The sequence below is a fragment of the Plutella xylostella genome, chromosome 21 (assembly GCF_932276165.1).
Source record: "Plutella xylostella chromosome 21, ilPluXylo3.1, whole genome shotgun sequence".
Classification (NCBI taxonomy): Eukaryota; Metazoa; Arthropoda; class Insecta; order Lepidoptera; family Plutellidae; genus Plutella; species Plutella xylostella.
The window spans coordinates 1,702,258-1,718,585 of record NC_064001.1 but is presented as its reverse complement, the minus strand read 5'-3'; the positions used below and the strand labels follow the sequence as shown (position 1 = coordinate 1,718,585).

General features: G+C 36.5%; 1 protein-coding gene across 1 annotated transcript in view; it reads right to left on the bottom strand.

Annotated features, from left to right (window-relative positions):
* Positions 1-12,866, bottom strand: part of LOC105381030 (adipokinetic hormone/corazonin-related peptide receptor variant I) — a 92,098-nt gene extending 79,232 nt beyond the window's left edge. Inside the window, exon 1 of the mRNA XM_048628608.1 lies at positions 12,422-12,866. Coding sequence (XP_048484565.1) covers positions 12,422-12,748 — 327 coding nt within the window. The 5' untranslated portion in view covers positions 12,749-12,866. The remainder of the gene's footprint in view (positions 1-12,421) is intronic.
* Between the last annotated feature and the right edge of the window lie 3,462 nt (positions 12,867-16,328).

Here is a 16,328-nt window from a genome sequence, read left to right as displayed (position 1 = left end):
AAAAAAACAACGAGATGACGACGCAGTTACCTCAACAGCACTCCGAAACTTCCTATTTCAACAAGCAAGAGTAGACCCCCAGCGTCCTTTGGTTTGTCAACATTATCTGTGGTTTCCTCTCAGGCTTTGATGCCGCGACAAATGTACAGAGTAAATAGCCTGGAGTTTAAATCCGAATTAATTATATTTCGGTTTGTTTCATGTAAGTTTGCAAGGACAGGGGTTTAAATACCATGGAGTTACACCCACATGAGTAACTGACCCGCTCTGGAAATCTGGTCGGAATTTGTTACGTACTTTGATGCGTTTACATAATTATAATACCTATACAAGTATACAGGGCTAATTCCCCTTTATTTATTTTATTTGATACTTAATTGCACAAATTTATTATTATTATTAAATATGAAATATAAGGTACAAAATATTGATTGTAAGATAAATTACTGTAACCTATCGACCCACGGGTCCAGCCAGACTCGTCCCATTCCACACTCGACCCGGCCAAACTCGACCCGAATTTCATAATTTCGATAAGGTTCATTTTTGTTTGTATTTTTTTTCTTATCGCAAAGTACAGTCGACAGAAAATGTTTATGGATTTCTTAATTGATTGCATATAAAGTGATTATCACTTAAATTTAAGAAATATGTTAACTAGCCTAAGTTTGACCTCAGTAACAGAGAGAGGTAGTTTACCCTTCTCATTGTTTTAGCCTGAAATAAACGGGTTATCGATAACAATGGTCAAGATTTGGATGGCCTGCATCCATCTCTTTCGCGCACTTACTTGTATTGTAATTTATACATTTGATAAGCAAGGGCTACTGCGAAGTAATTATAATTTTATAAACAGCAAACGGATTTTATAAAAAGGATTTTATACATATTTCATTGCAAAGCTATTTTGTGTAACTGTTATTTAGCACACATAATTATTAATAGTTACTTATTTTGTTAATATTTATTATTACTTATTACGTTTATAATTCAAAACATGTGTTACCTACTAATAATGTTTATAGAAAATGATAAATAAATGATTAAAAGTACAAATTATTACTTTTGTTTGAATTAATCAGCACATAAAACACCTAACTATAATTTCAGTAAAAAAACTCTTGTGGCTGACAGTACATTTCATACATTTCAACAAAAGTACCTAGACCTTACCGTATTTTAGAAATTCGGGTCGAGTGTGGCCGGGTCGAGTGTGGAATGGGACGAGTCTGGCTGGACCCAACCTATCTCAGTTAAATAAACCCGAAACCTTTGAGAAATATTTCAGGTCTTCCACATAACCATAACAGATAACATAGTGTTCCTAGGTCTTCAGATTTAGTGTTCGTATTAGGTACTTTTATGTATATTCCCTTTTATGACATTAGTCTAAATAATAGCTAGGATGATGAGTATGAAGAATAGCCAGTAATCGTGCATAATTGGATATAATTAGTAGGCACATATCTAAGTTATAGGATTCGTGGCATATTGTATCGTAAGTGCTAAATGTAGTTGACACATGTACGTTGTAGAGGTATCAGCGGGTGGGTTGTGGTTTCACGTTTCCAGTTAGTTACGTGTGTGTACCATCGGGGAAAATTATGCTGGAGGTTACTCTATACTGACGAAAAGCGAACGAACGAGAGCTGTCGTGAGATCGGCACGTTTAATACAACGAGAGTCGTGAGCACTGTAGTTTTGCCAAAAGCTATCATTCCATCGGTACGAGCAATGATTTCAAAAGGAAGGATACGCCCGTCAGAACGTTTTGTCAAAAGAAAATGGCACCCGCGCGCTGGCCCTAAATTCATACAAATTATGACAGATTTATGAGGTTTTAGGGCCAACGCGAGGGTGTCATTTTCTAGAGCGGTTGGGCCTGTCCTTACGCTAGTAATATATAAGTCAATGGGTACGAGTAATTCAACTAGAGGGAGTCGTGGTAAGCGCAAGACCTTGGGTCTAGTAAGGACTGTAAATCCACAGTTTTTGAAGCCACCAACCGATTCCACGATAGTACCTATGACAGGCCGCTCTATATTTATTACTATGATCTATTTGTGTATCCGGTACAGCCTGGCTTGTAATATACGGGGTGGAAATAGGTGAGGTGATTAACTATGTGCTGAAAAATGAAACATCTTGGGCTAATTCCATTTCTACGGTTCTAGTATGTAAACAAGCTGCTGGGTTAATGCCATAACATGGTAGTACCTATTTCTGGCTTTGTGTTCTTGGAAAATACATAGCATTACGTACTAGCTTTTTATCCTAGCCAGAGAGGAAAAAAAACAAGTTATAGCCTATGCAGGTGTCACGTTGTTGACTTCTTTCTTCTTAATTTTGACATTCTGATTTCATTTCCGGGCTTAGATATTATAACATGCTGCACAGGTTTCGGCTTAGTAATACCCTTTTTGCAACACCCTGTAAATTATGAAACGGGTTAGTCGGGTTACCGTAACGTAAGTTCAAAAGTCGTTTGGACTATGTAACGTTTCACCTAATTTTGATTAATTGAGTTTTGTTGGCTCTAAGTAACATCATACCTATACATATAATTATTACACCTAGCCTTGCCTGCTAGCCTTGCTTTGCATGTTTTCCCGTAAATAGTAATATTATAGCATGGTAGTGTATCCCTTTACCAACTTTTCAATTAAATTAGTTTAAGCGCGAAAGTAGGTCAAACCGACATACCTTACGCATCGCAATACATTATTAAATAGCTAAGGAATACTATCGGTGTGTGAGACCGGCTGATAAGACGTGACTCGAAAGCACATAAAGCCGTTTTGTCTGAAATATAATAGCTATTAGATAAGGCAAAGTACGGTCAGCTTCAGAAGTGCACACTGTAAATGGTCTCGTTTTAAACAGAGTGTTGCAAAAATGTTATACCAAACCGAAAGAGGGTCTCTGGAGGTCAGTCTGAGCAACTTTTGTTCACCCTGTATAAGTGTTATTATCAGCAACGCAAGTCCCGCTCTTAACAGATATAGGTAGGTCCTGCATGTATTTTGTTTGAACTTTTGAGTTCCATTAAGTTTGTCCATTAAACCCATATTATTTAGGGCAAGATCAAGTTTAGTTTATTTCAGGAAGATGTGTCCATTGTACAAAAGTAGGTACACTTGTCCAAAATTAATAATGCACATGCAGATCTTCACACCCGAATCATTAAATCGTAAGAGCCTTAAAAAAACACTTGCATTTTGCACCTTGTTCGAAAGAAATAGGAGTCAATATCATGTGTCACATAATCGAAAACAACCGATCTGTCAAGGATTTCTATGCGCATTATCAATTTTGGAGCACTGTACTAGATAAGAAAGAATAAATATTATGTACATATTATTATTATATTGGATAAAATTCAGTGATGGTGTCTTATATAGGATTTTTAAAAATCTGTAGGAAGGACTGAATATAGTTTGGGGATATATCAAGGATCCAAAAATTAAAGATAAAGTTCTTGAATTACCTAATGGAATGACAGGGACCAAAACATGAACAAAGTTAATTCATTAGACCAAGCAAGCGCTTGAAAGTTTCAAACTCCCTTTTCAGTCCCACTACTGAAAAGTTTCACAACTTAAAAATATTCACTTGACAGAAGTATACAAATACCTGCTTAAAGTAGATACGTTACTGTAGTATACTATAACAATCACACGGACAGTAGATATCTTAGGAATGATGAGTTTACATAAAATATTATCTGACTCACAAAAGGAAAACGCTTAGTATATATTAGAACGCTACGCTAAGTATATAATCTAGGTGTAGAAGTGGACCAAAAGTTGAAAATGTGACCCACTCGGAAACTGCAAAGTTAATCTATAGGTAGGTACTGTCAAAAAACGAACAATCAGGAGCTGCCGTGCAACCGGCACGTTTAATACAACGAGATAGAGTCGTGGTTCGAGCAAAAGCGCTCCAAAACTTTGTATTAAAGAGTGACCCCCCTGACGAACATGGCATCTGACCTACTTGTAATCCGACGTAGGTACCTCCATGCTACTTATGCAGCTTAAGCACACACTATTCCATCACGTGTGACGTCACGTCCAGATCTTGTGTCATACGAGTCAAGAGAGCCACATGTACATAAGTACGGAGCTTAGATTCTCATGACACAAATACGGTTGTGCGACCATTGTGCAACCGGATTCATTCCCAAAAAGATCTCAGAAACGTTTCTTAAACGCGACGCTCAATAAATTAATATTGTCCAGTTCTGAACATCAAAAGTTGAAAGAAGATTAATAAAAAGGTGTATTGTATTAAAAGCGTTGACTTCCGGAAATCAACTACTGAATGCATTAGTTATTCACGAACGTCGCTTATATGAAAGTGAAAATGTTTTTTTTTTATATTTGCGGTCTAAATGGAAAATGACAGTTTATATACGACTAGCTCTTCCCGCGAGCTTCGCTTCGCCTTAAAAAGATTTCCCGTCGGAATTACGGGATAAAAAGTAGCCTATGTTCTTTCTCAGGGTCTATACCATATGTATACCAAATTTCATTCAAATCCGTTCAGTAGTTTTGTCGTGAAAGAGTAACAGACAGACAGATAAACAGACACAGTTACTTTCGCATTTATAATATTAGTAAGGATTTCTTTGCGACTGTTTAAGGAGGAGAATAGACTCTCGGGTCTAACAAGCCAGCTCCACTGGGACTAGCTTGAGATCTCTTCAAACAGAAAACTGTAGGTGTCCCTCATTTACTGGAGATTCCAGCACAAACTTTATAGAGTGCGACACAGCTAACTTTGCATCAGAAACAAATACCAACACAGGGGTACAAAAAATACATTAATTCTCGAAGTCAAACATTAACGAAGTACCTAATTGGTGTCAACTTAAATACATACCTACATTTTAACTTACCTATAAAAAAAATATCAAAATAATATGGATTAAAATATTTAGAAAACTGTAAAATCAAGTTCGCGTTAGTGTTCCTATCACAAACTTTTGTAGCTTAACCATTTATTTATCCTTTATAATTTCTGACACTGTCTTAGTACTTCCTACTCTTCTTCGTTCCTTTAGGGCTACCAGTAAATAAATAAATAAATAAATATGTGGGGACATCTCACACACGGCCATCCGACCCCAAGCTAGGCAGAACCTGTGTTATGGGTGTCGGACAGCTGATATATCTACACAAATACATAGATAGATAGATACTAAATATAAATATCAACACCCAAGACCCGAGTACAAATATCTGTCTTTAAACAAATATCTGCCCCAGCCGGGAATCGAACCCGGGACCTTCGGCTCAGTAGTCAGGGTCACTAACCACTACGCCATTCGGTCGTCATAGTTGGAGTACCAGTACCAGTACATACCAGTGGAGTTATAGTAATAGTATTATGTTTATTGCAACTATTGCAGTTACCACCACCGAACATTAGCAATTAATAATCCATAAGCAGCGTCACTCGCCTATCAAATCTGACGTAACTTGTACGGATCTGATAGATGTTTGACATTGATTGTTAATTATAGTGCCACAAACTTATCTGTTCCGGTGACAGCTCACGTAAATGTGTAATATTTCTTCATTCTATAAAGCCTCGAATTCACTATAGCTTGACAACTTCGTGCGCGACCCTCCTTGCGGGGTGAGAGACGTGGCGGGGGCGAGGTAGCACGACATGCTACACACGTAGAAAAGTGTGCCCGGATTAATCTCGCGATAGCTTGTAACTATTTCTGACGTAATGTAAGAGTAAGTAAAATTTTATTCTATGAGTGTTCCCGTAAATGTCATATTTAGCTTAAAATTTATAGTTTGACAGCATTAAAATTTGGATGTTTACCTTCAGAATATCTACCAATTTGAATTTATTTATGTAAAAGTGTTTTATTTTATAAATCAATTTCCATGTCACTTTCATGTTCACTCTCTGTTTGAACTTGTTCATCGTCGTCGTCATCCTCATCTTCATCATCGTTTTCATTAACTTCAATTATAAATCTAAGACAAAAACCAAAAAACATTATACCTACTTTGAAGTATAATGTACTAGAGTACGCCAGTCATATTAGTTCAGTGTACACCTATAATATTTTATGTTTAATTTACATTAAATTATAAATAAACAATAACATACCTGTCCAATACATCGTCAAATACTCTATGAGATTTATAATATTCGTCTTAATTTTTTATGACATGGTCGTCACAATTTCTCCACTTTTCAGGCGAATAATTAGAGAAAAGCAACTCTAAGTCTTTTATCTCTTTATCTAAGTTAGAGTCAATCGACGTTCTTGCGAGCTCGCCTTTCACGTACCGCCACACAAGTTCAATAGGATTTAATTCCAGGTGGTATGGGGGTAGGCGAAGCACGATATGACCATTTTCTTTCAAAATTTCATCAATTTTGTAATTTTTCTCTGTGTTTTGCTCATTAATTACTTTCATTAAATCACATAAATTTTGGTTGCTTTCCTAGTTACAAGAACTGACAACTGACGCACTGTCATATGGACTCTTCGTCTTTGTTGTTTACTTTTTCGTTTCTGACTGCGCCGCACCAACCTTTAGCCGCGTAGCAGGACTGATCCGGTACGGTTCTACAAGAAGCCCCTTAATTTGAGAAATTATACGATTTGTTGTTTTTTCGTTTGTTTTGTTGACGAATTATAGATACCTAATAATAATATAATGATAATATTAAAAAGATACCTAAATATTCCAACGATTGTGGAGGCTCCGGCCTCAATCTCATCTTAAGACTAATGGTCTCAGGATCAGTGGTCTCATGTGCGTCGAACTCAGATTATGACAGATTTTACAACACATGTGGCCGCCTCGACTGCTCGGCCGAGACTGCCGTAATAATGACGTGCAGTGCACGCGTTGCCCTTCCCCGCTACCTAACCGCTACCCGCTGTCGTCTTGGGTACCTCGTCCCCTCCGCGTCTTTCACCCCGCAAGGAGGGTCGCGCACGAAGTTGTCGAGCTATAGGGCACAAGTTCTGAGACTGTTACAGAACATCTACGGTGCGTGTTCTCAGAACATTTTGATAACATGTCGTGATACAGAAGTCGCGCACGCGTCCACACTCTGCAACAGCGGTCGCTAGACCTAGTAAAAAAATATACTCTATGCGCTAGACTGATGTCGCAGGAAGTTCTGTCTCGCGAGCCAAAACACGGAACCTGTTCTGCGACACGTAGATGTCGCTGTATAGTCGCGTGCGACGTCGCATGACAGAGCGCGACGTCGCGGCGACACGTAGACGACATGTGCCTAGACAGGTTCTGCGACAATTTGTCGCCTAGTGAATACGAGGCTTTAGATTTTAAGTTTGCCAGTAGTGGTAATTCGCTCTTGTGGTTTTAATTAACCCATCTAATCTATATTAATATATAATTCATTAGTAAATAATGAGATATGGATCAATTTAGTTCGCTCTCACCGGAACAGATAAGTTTGTGGCACTATACTAATGTTTCGGTGGTGCTGGTACGGTACCAGTGAAGATAAAATAATAAAATACCTGTTGCAAACTTATCGTTGTCGTACTCTAGGTAGGTACTTGTTGCTACTTGTACAGAAATCAAGGACTTGTAGAGAGAGTTTTGTCAGCGGAAAGTAGGTTACGCACAGACCTAGGTTGCGTAACTTCTTGAAGTAAAAGATTCCCGGCCCTAAGTTGTAAAGGTTCGGTATTTTTGGTCTAGTGTATACTTAGATGATGGTTTATGCCTTAGCAAATGATGTATTGTGAATTCATTTAGGTAGTTATTTCAATAAAAAAGTAGTAAAGTAGGTAAGTACTTAATACCCAACGCGTAACCAATCAATCAATGTTATTTTGACATGGGAAAAATGGCAAAATAGCAGAATAAGTTACGCGAAAATTTAAAGAAGCAGTACTTACCACCTTATCTGAAAAGCCCCAATGTTTCAGAAAGAACACGACCGCGTAGGCTTTCGGCCTTACATTTCAGGTAAATTAATAAAACTTTACCGTTCGATATTTTGATGAAAGCTTCTCCTGTAAATTTAACTTGCGAAGTTATGAGCTGTAATGATGAAGTAATGATATCGAACCCCCCTTAAATTTATGATACATGTAAATGTTAGTAAATAAAGTAACAAATCGAAATACTCACATAGTATAAGTTCCTAGTTACAAACTTATAATAACTAACTCATCAAAGTATTAAGTCTCTAAATTCCTGTTCTTCAACTTGTTAACAAGTTGAAGAAGCTCACTCAACTCAAATACTTGACGGAAACTAGATAACTGTTAAATCTAGACTCTAGACTGCCTCACTTGCTACTATAATTAAAACTTAAACGAGCATTGTCCACAAACCACAAAGCTGATAGGAAATGGTCGCGCTTTTGTTAAAAGCTCTCCGTCACTCTCTGAATGAAAGAAAAATACTGAAGTAGGTAGAATAAAGAGGATGTCCACTTTTATGACATCGAACCACCCGAGAGACTGAATTGATTTTAGTTTCTTTATACAGGGTGGATTTTCCTCTGATAATAATCTTATGAAGTCCGGTCAATGTAAAAGAAATAAATATGATCCCAAGAAAAATTTTCAAAATTCGTCGCGCAAAAGTTTTTAAGAAAGACAAAGTCATACGCTTTTTAACACCCTGTAGAATTATATAGTGTTTTGTTTTGCCTATACTTAAATACCAGGAGAGCTGGTTAATGGCTGGATTACTTCGATTTTCTTCTACTATGTGATTGCAGAGGAGCCTGCTAATGAACTCGTCGGAATTTCCGTTAGGTGTCTAGTCTACAGACAAATACCAATTCAGTATCAATTTCCTAGAACAGAATAAGTGGTACAAAATTCCTCAAACTGAGTTATTTGGAGGGAAAGTGCCAATAGCGGGGTAACGAAAATAGTTAAAACATTGTTTCCGCTTCTTGACAAAAACAGAGTGATTCTAACTACAAGTTACCGGTAAAAGGCTACGAATAGAAAGAAATGGGCGATTAATTTCCCACCCTTCATGTGAAAGGTAAGTAAATTCCAATTTTGCAGGTAAAATGTTACCCAAAATACGTACCTACCTAATACTATTTCCTTCCTGAGTTTCGGCAAAACTGGAAATGGAACGAACGGAGGTAAGTAGGTATTTCTTGCCTTTTCGGTGTACAAAAATAAAAATAGGTAAATAAATATCCGTCTATGCAAAAATAGAAAAAAAATATGTTTTTAGTGCGTATTTTTGATTTAACACGTTAGTTAACACGTAAAAGTTTGTATTGATGAGACAAAGCTCATACTAATGGGTACAAAATTATTCATATAGGTAAATAGCCTTTTTCAGACGCATACTCATAAAAATAATAATACGAAAGTGAAATATTCATCATATTGCAGTGAAACAGTTTTTTATTTAGACCAGGTTGTTAACACTGGGAGATATCTCAAAGGAAACCAATCAACATAATAAAAAGATCGCGAACTTTGAGATAGCAAAGTGCATGACAGTATAACTCTGTATAACGAACGAACGGGGTATTATAAAATTATTTTTCGGCATTTTATTTAAGGATGGCGATTCTTGACAGGGGACTATGTCCAGCCAGTGTGATGGTGGTGATGATTAATATAATTACTTATTCCTAGGCCTAAAGCCCTTCCTTCATTGGAAGGAGACCCGTGCCCCAGCAGTGGGGACGTGATGGGCCGTGATGATGAGATGATGACTTATACCTTTCGTTGTCAAGACATTTTATGTGTTAAGTTAAGCATCCTCTTATCGCTATCGTGCGGATCGCACCAAACGGATTGTCATAAATGTACAATACAATACAATCCTCTTTATTTGCTCCAAAAACAGAAAAAAATACAAAATAAAATTAAAAATTAAAACAGTACAAAAAGGCGGCCTAATTTCTTATAGCAATCTCTACCAGACAACCTTTGGATGTAAGAGAGTTTTTAAATAAATTAGGATTAGAGGTAATGTATGGAGAAACTGCCGATGAAGTGGACGCACTTGTGTGAATTTCTATTCAAAGAATACTGAATGCGATGTGTCCGTTGCTTACGATGTCGAAAGGTGGACGTAACCTCTACCTCGTATATTACTCAATGGAATATATTATTGTAGTCTTTGATTAGTATTCATGAAGCAATCATAAAGTTTATAATTTGCTGTAGGTATACTTAATAAATGACTTGTGTTACTTCGTTTCTGAAAAAGCAATTTCTTTACATTCTATCTCTTTATTCAATGCTGAACTCAGAAGCTTATAAATATTTTAATCAAGATGTTGTTGATTTTTATTCATTAATAAAACAAATATGTTTCGAATGACGAGAAAAATGGGAGCAGTTTTTTATATTTTAGTTCATGTATTATAAATTATAATACCTTAAGTAGGTATGAATGATATGCAATTTCTCTAGTTGTAGTGTGTATGTAATGGAAAATAAACCCACAATAGTTTAATTTCAGCATAAGCCAAAATATAATTGATAACTATTCATACAATTTGTAATAAAAAACTCTTGTATATAGAAAAAAAATATATCCATACTAAAAAGTAATTTGTTCAAAATGTGTTCTTTAGGAGATTTAAAAAACTGATGTTGCTATTGCACCGCAAACGGTCATAAAATATTATAGCAAAACAGCTATACCACTTAGGTAAACAATAGATTAATTGAATATTGAACGAAGTTTTCTTATTTGAAACAAGTTAAAAGTTAGCGAAAGTATACTATTAATTATTTAAATTGAATAAAAGAAGCAGGTTCGCTTTATTTATCTAAGTCTCGCAAATCAATTTTCATAATTCCCGCGGGAGCTTAGAACAAGGCCGTGGTGATGAATATAATGAATTTGAGGGCGAACAAAAAGGAATAGGTATCATAATATAATTCATAAATGATTTAAAGGAGACGTGTTAATTTAATAAACGATTAAAGGCGAGGCCCCATTATTGCGGTGCGTGGCCTGCGTTGTTTTCCATATAATAATTAAGGGTCGTGTCATACAAAAAAAATGGAAAACAACAGAGCGCGGCGACGCACAGCAGAAATGGGGCCTCGCCCTATGGTATCAATTTTGAAGACGTGTCGCAACCATTCCTTCTTATATTGTTCATTTGTGTACTTACATATATACTTGCTCAATACAATGTAAACTTCGTATTGTAAACGAGAGGATTTTCTGCCAACAAACCTCACGGTTTGGCAAATCTATGTGTCTGTAAATTGTATTGTGCTTTTGTAAATAAATGTGTTTAACTCAACATTAATTTACCAGCTAAAGTCTGTTTTTTTATACTCAGATACTAAATTGAAGGGTTCGGAACGGTTCATCAACAGTTGACTGTCCCGCCAATACGAGTATAACGATGCGTCACTTAATCGCGGGACAATCGACTGTTGATGAATCGTTCATAATATGTCAATTTAGAATCTGAGATTAAAAAAGTCTTTGGCCACCAATTGTCAGCTAAGTTTAGGATATTTGTTAATTACAATTTATTGCCTGGCTGAGGGCATGAAGTCAGAGCTTCTCCGAGATTGGAATAAATGGCGGTGCTCCACTTCGGCCCTCTGTTTCTCAGCTGGATATCCGGGACAAGCCGGGCACAAAAACAAAAATGTACATGGTCTTTTTTGAATTTTACTAATGAAAACAAAAAACAGTGTTACAGTATCACAGAATGGACGTGCCCACACCGATTTTGTTTGAAGATACCGTCAATCAAATCGTCTAATGGGCCACTTCAGTCTAAATAGGTCTAACGGTAGTCAATGTAGGTGGTGATTCAAGTACTTATAAAAGAGATAATTCCTTATCAATTTCGAAATAATCAACCGCCCGTTCTGGATTACCGATAAATAACAAAAAATTGGAAAGCTGCAATATCAATAGTATACGTACATCGCTACTGAAGCGCTAAATTAAAAATTCTTGACCGAATGAGTGAATGACGAATGAATGTGACACGTGTATAAGTTTAAGTTTAATTGTATGTTAGGTATATTTGTGAGATCAAGCTTAGAAACTTTTGCTGGCGTTAGATAAGATACTTTACTTTAATCACATTTAATAAAAATGTATCTGTACAAACATTTAGAAATTTTTCGTCAAAATGTATAAAATAATGAAACTTATTTTCCTTTGGTCATGTTTATTCTTCCGTCTTAGCATGCTCAGAATATGTATTTGTGTTTATTTTAATAAAAAACCGTGATGATAAAAATATTATAAAGTTTGTATCATAAAGCAAACATTGAAACTTGAACCTAGAATGTTTCTGTTTTTAACCGACTTCAAAAAAGTTGGGGATTCTCAATTCCCAATTAAGTCATTTAGATAGCTATAACAAAAAGCTTATATGTAAAATTACTAAACCATCATAGGCATCAATGTTAAAACCACCCACTAACCTCTAAAGGAATCACTCCGCAAGTGACGCAGACATCAGCAATCGCCAGGTGAGTCATCAGAAAGTCGACGCGAGACTTCCGTCTCCGACTTTTGGCCAACGTCACCAGCACGGCCATATTCCCGAAGGCACCCACGGCCAACAACACCCCGTATGTGGCGAGAATCAAACCCTGATCTCTGCCACCAGGGTCAGCACTCGTGGGCACAGTCGTGAAGTTCAGACTCGAAGTCACTTTATTGTCGAAGTAGTCCCAGAACTGGCGGTCCACTTCTGCTGTCGTCACCTCGAAAGGGACCTCCTCGATGTCTTCGTAGTTCAAAACCATTTTAGATTTTCACATTTAGGTGTAACTTTTACGTAAACTTTATCAAGTCCAACTTTTAAATGTGTTTTTAGTTTACAGATACTTTAAATTAGTTAACAACAAGAATGTATAAGCAACATTTACAAACATGTTATTCTTATATAGACAGCACATATATTTTATAGAAACCGCAAATAAAACATTTGAATGGTAAGCGACTTGCAATAATTTCAGGAAAAGTTCGTTCGCATTTTCTCTGAACACCGTCCGCACGTCTAGCCTACGAGGTCACATAGCCGGCACTGAATGCTGAGCGCTACGACAGTGGCTACGACGCTACGCAGATTTCGTAGCAGTTTAACGACAACTTTATATTGATAAGCGACGGCGTTTCGCAATCTTCCGTTTGTTATTGCGTTTTATTTTGTTGATTGTTTTTTTTTAATGCAATGGGTGAGGAACCAAACCATATTGAGACTCTGTACAACGGAAAATGGTATTTAAATTTGGGTGAATTTAAACCTATCATCAGTGGGGAGAATTTGGTGAAAAAATTAAGCTTTTACTCATAAAAACATTCTTGTTTATGGTATCAATATAAATCACGTACCTATTTATCGAAGACAGTACCTATTCTATTCTATTCTATTCTATTCTCTCTGGGGATGTAAGTACCTGCACCTGGCTCTCTCGAATGGAACCGTTGTGCATATCCCCAAGGTCTAAACTGCCTTCCTAAGCTTGGACCATTTCCCACCACGCTGGTCCACTGCGGGTTGGTGGGTTCACATATCTAGATGTGTTAGATCTAGATATGCAGGTTTCCTTACGATGTTTTCTTTCACCGTAAGAGCGATGGCATACATTGTACTTCAGTTAAAAGAACTCATTGGTACATGTCAGCGCCGGGATTCGAACCCGCATCTCTGGCGTGAGAAGCGGGCGTTTGCCCGACTGAGCTACCACCGCTCCTCCCATACCATACCATAGTACCTAATGGATCATTACAATATATAACGCTAAGTAATGTAAGTACATAGTTTATTACATAATCCATTGTTATTCCATTACATACAGGACATTTTCGTTTAGGTATATTAGATAATCAAGTAATGTTTTAGTAAAAGTAGGGAAATACGCACATGAGTTTCCGATAAAAGATCGATGCGTGACGCCTTGATGGATAGATATCGTGTAACACACACCATTGTTATAAATATAACACAAAGGCAAGTTATTATTCTATACCTTATTGTTTTGTTATCTAGTGGGTATACAGGGAGTTTAAAAAAGGGTAGGCATAGTAAGCGGAAAGGAGCTGGTCATCATCATCATCATAAGCCAATAATCATCCACTGCTGGACATAGGCCTCTCCCAAGGAGTGCCACAACACTCGGTCCTCGGCCTTCCTCATCCAACCACTACCGGCTACCCGCCTCGTCGGCTAAGGTCGTCAGTCCAGTGGGCAGGAGGGCGTCCAACACTGCGTTTGCCTGTTCGTGGTCTCCACTCACCAAAGGGGCTGGTCATTCTGAACAAAATTTGTTGAAAGTACGTCTGTTGAAAATTCTTGAAAACTTATTAAAACGTATTATGGAATTAGTTGTTTCATAATGTTTATCACACTACGTCCAAACTTTTGTGCGAGAATACCTACATCTTCTTCTTCTTCTTCACTTCAATATTACCGTAAAATAAAAATAAAATCGTAGGTAGGTAGGTATTAAGTAAGTTGCATCGATAAACCGATAGGCATCGTTATGTACCTTGAATCTTAAGAGCTTTGAATCTGATTAGTTCGAACGTGATAGTCGTTTCAAACAAGCTAAGCGTTGGACAAATTGCCACTTACGTAGACTGCCACTAGGTGTGAATACATACAATGTAGGTGTAGTGTAAACTCATAATTATTTCACAACTGTTTAGAGCTAAAGGGGTATCAGAAGTGACACCTGGCTTTTCGCAGTATAATAATAATTGTAGGTACGCACGTGATAGGTCGCTAGCCATATTGCCGTTTTGGAATCAGTACAATGCCACAGTTATAGAATTTAGATGTGCAAGTTTCCTCACTATGTTTTCCTTCACTTTAAGAGCATGATGTGGTATAAATAAATTGTTATTGAATTTCATAATTGAAAACATTTCATTGGTACCCAAGTTTTGAACCCACGGCCTCTCAAAATTAGAATCGGAAATTTCCAAAATTATTTTGTTGAATACAGTTGATACCCGGATCTATTGTATTTATACATGGGTTGAAATTTATCAGTGACGACCCAGTTGTCAGGTTTATTTTAACTATTTAGTGTAAATGTAAAGCCGAACAGAACCATTTTCAAAAATTCTTTCACTATTATGATGCTATCCATTATTTTTTAATTTTATACTTTGGTATACTTTTCATCCTAAATTCCTACGTGAAATCTCTAAAACTATTAAAGATGAGGCAAAGGTAGCACTGAAAAATAGTACAATACTGATATTTCTTAACTTAATATGTAAATGATTAGTGTTTGAAATGTTTCTAGACGGCAAGGACTAAGTAATGTTAAATAATTCTAAAGATATATATTAGGCCCAGAATTTTTTCGAAATTACCATAATTTTAGTCTAGAATTATAATAAAATTGTTTTTATTCATTACTATTGGAAAGTTCAATTTATTTTATTCATAAGATGCCTGCAAAACTATTAAAGTACCAAAGTTTTTCCATTTTTATAGTCCCTTAATAGTTGATGCCCACATAATACTGAACTAGCTTTTGCCCCAAACTACACCCCTATTGTATCTGAGAGGGTCAGATTTGTTCACCCTAGACTGTACCTAATTAAATAAAGTTCCTTTGTTCATAAAATTAGTTCTAACTTACTATGCGCATTAGAGGTTGGTTGTCAGCAGTTTGAAGATTCAAGCCGTGTTCATCGATACATAAGTCACTGGTTAACGTTAATCGCTTCATAACAACTGTTAGTAAAGTGCTTGCTCATATAAAATGAGCTTGTGGGGGCGCGAAATATAAAAAATAATGATGCGATACGAAAGTATTCGAATAGAAAGGCACGTGAATACTAGATGACTGCGCCCGCAAGTTTAATGTGAATAAGCACTTATACATTCGCGAGCAATGAAAAAGTTCCAGTGACAATAGCATCAAATCACTCCTGAACGGAAAGAACTGCAACATTGAAGTACATTTAACAGCGTATCATAAATTACTTAAATGTTTTTATACACTTTTTTTTTTAATCTATTTTTATTTAGGGACTTTGTTTTCTATAGAAAACATGTCAGTCCCATCATACCCTAATACAAGATAACAATCAGCTATTTCTTAACCTTAAACTAAATCTAACAAAGCTAAATAGTAGCTTGCAATTTTCAGAGTGTGGGCTTGCTAGAATATATTGCATGGCTCCTAAATCTAAAACATTAATATTAAGTAACTTAAATAATAAATCTCTGTCGGCCTGGTTCCGGACACACTCCATTACTAGATGTTGAGCATCTTCAATCACACTTTTATACATTGGGGACATTATTTATATTCTACGTTTTGCAAGTGGAACTTTTTCATTGCGCGCAAGTGTACTTTACAC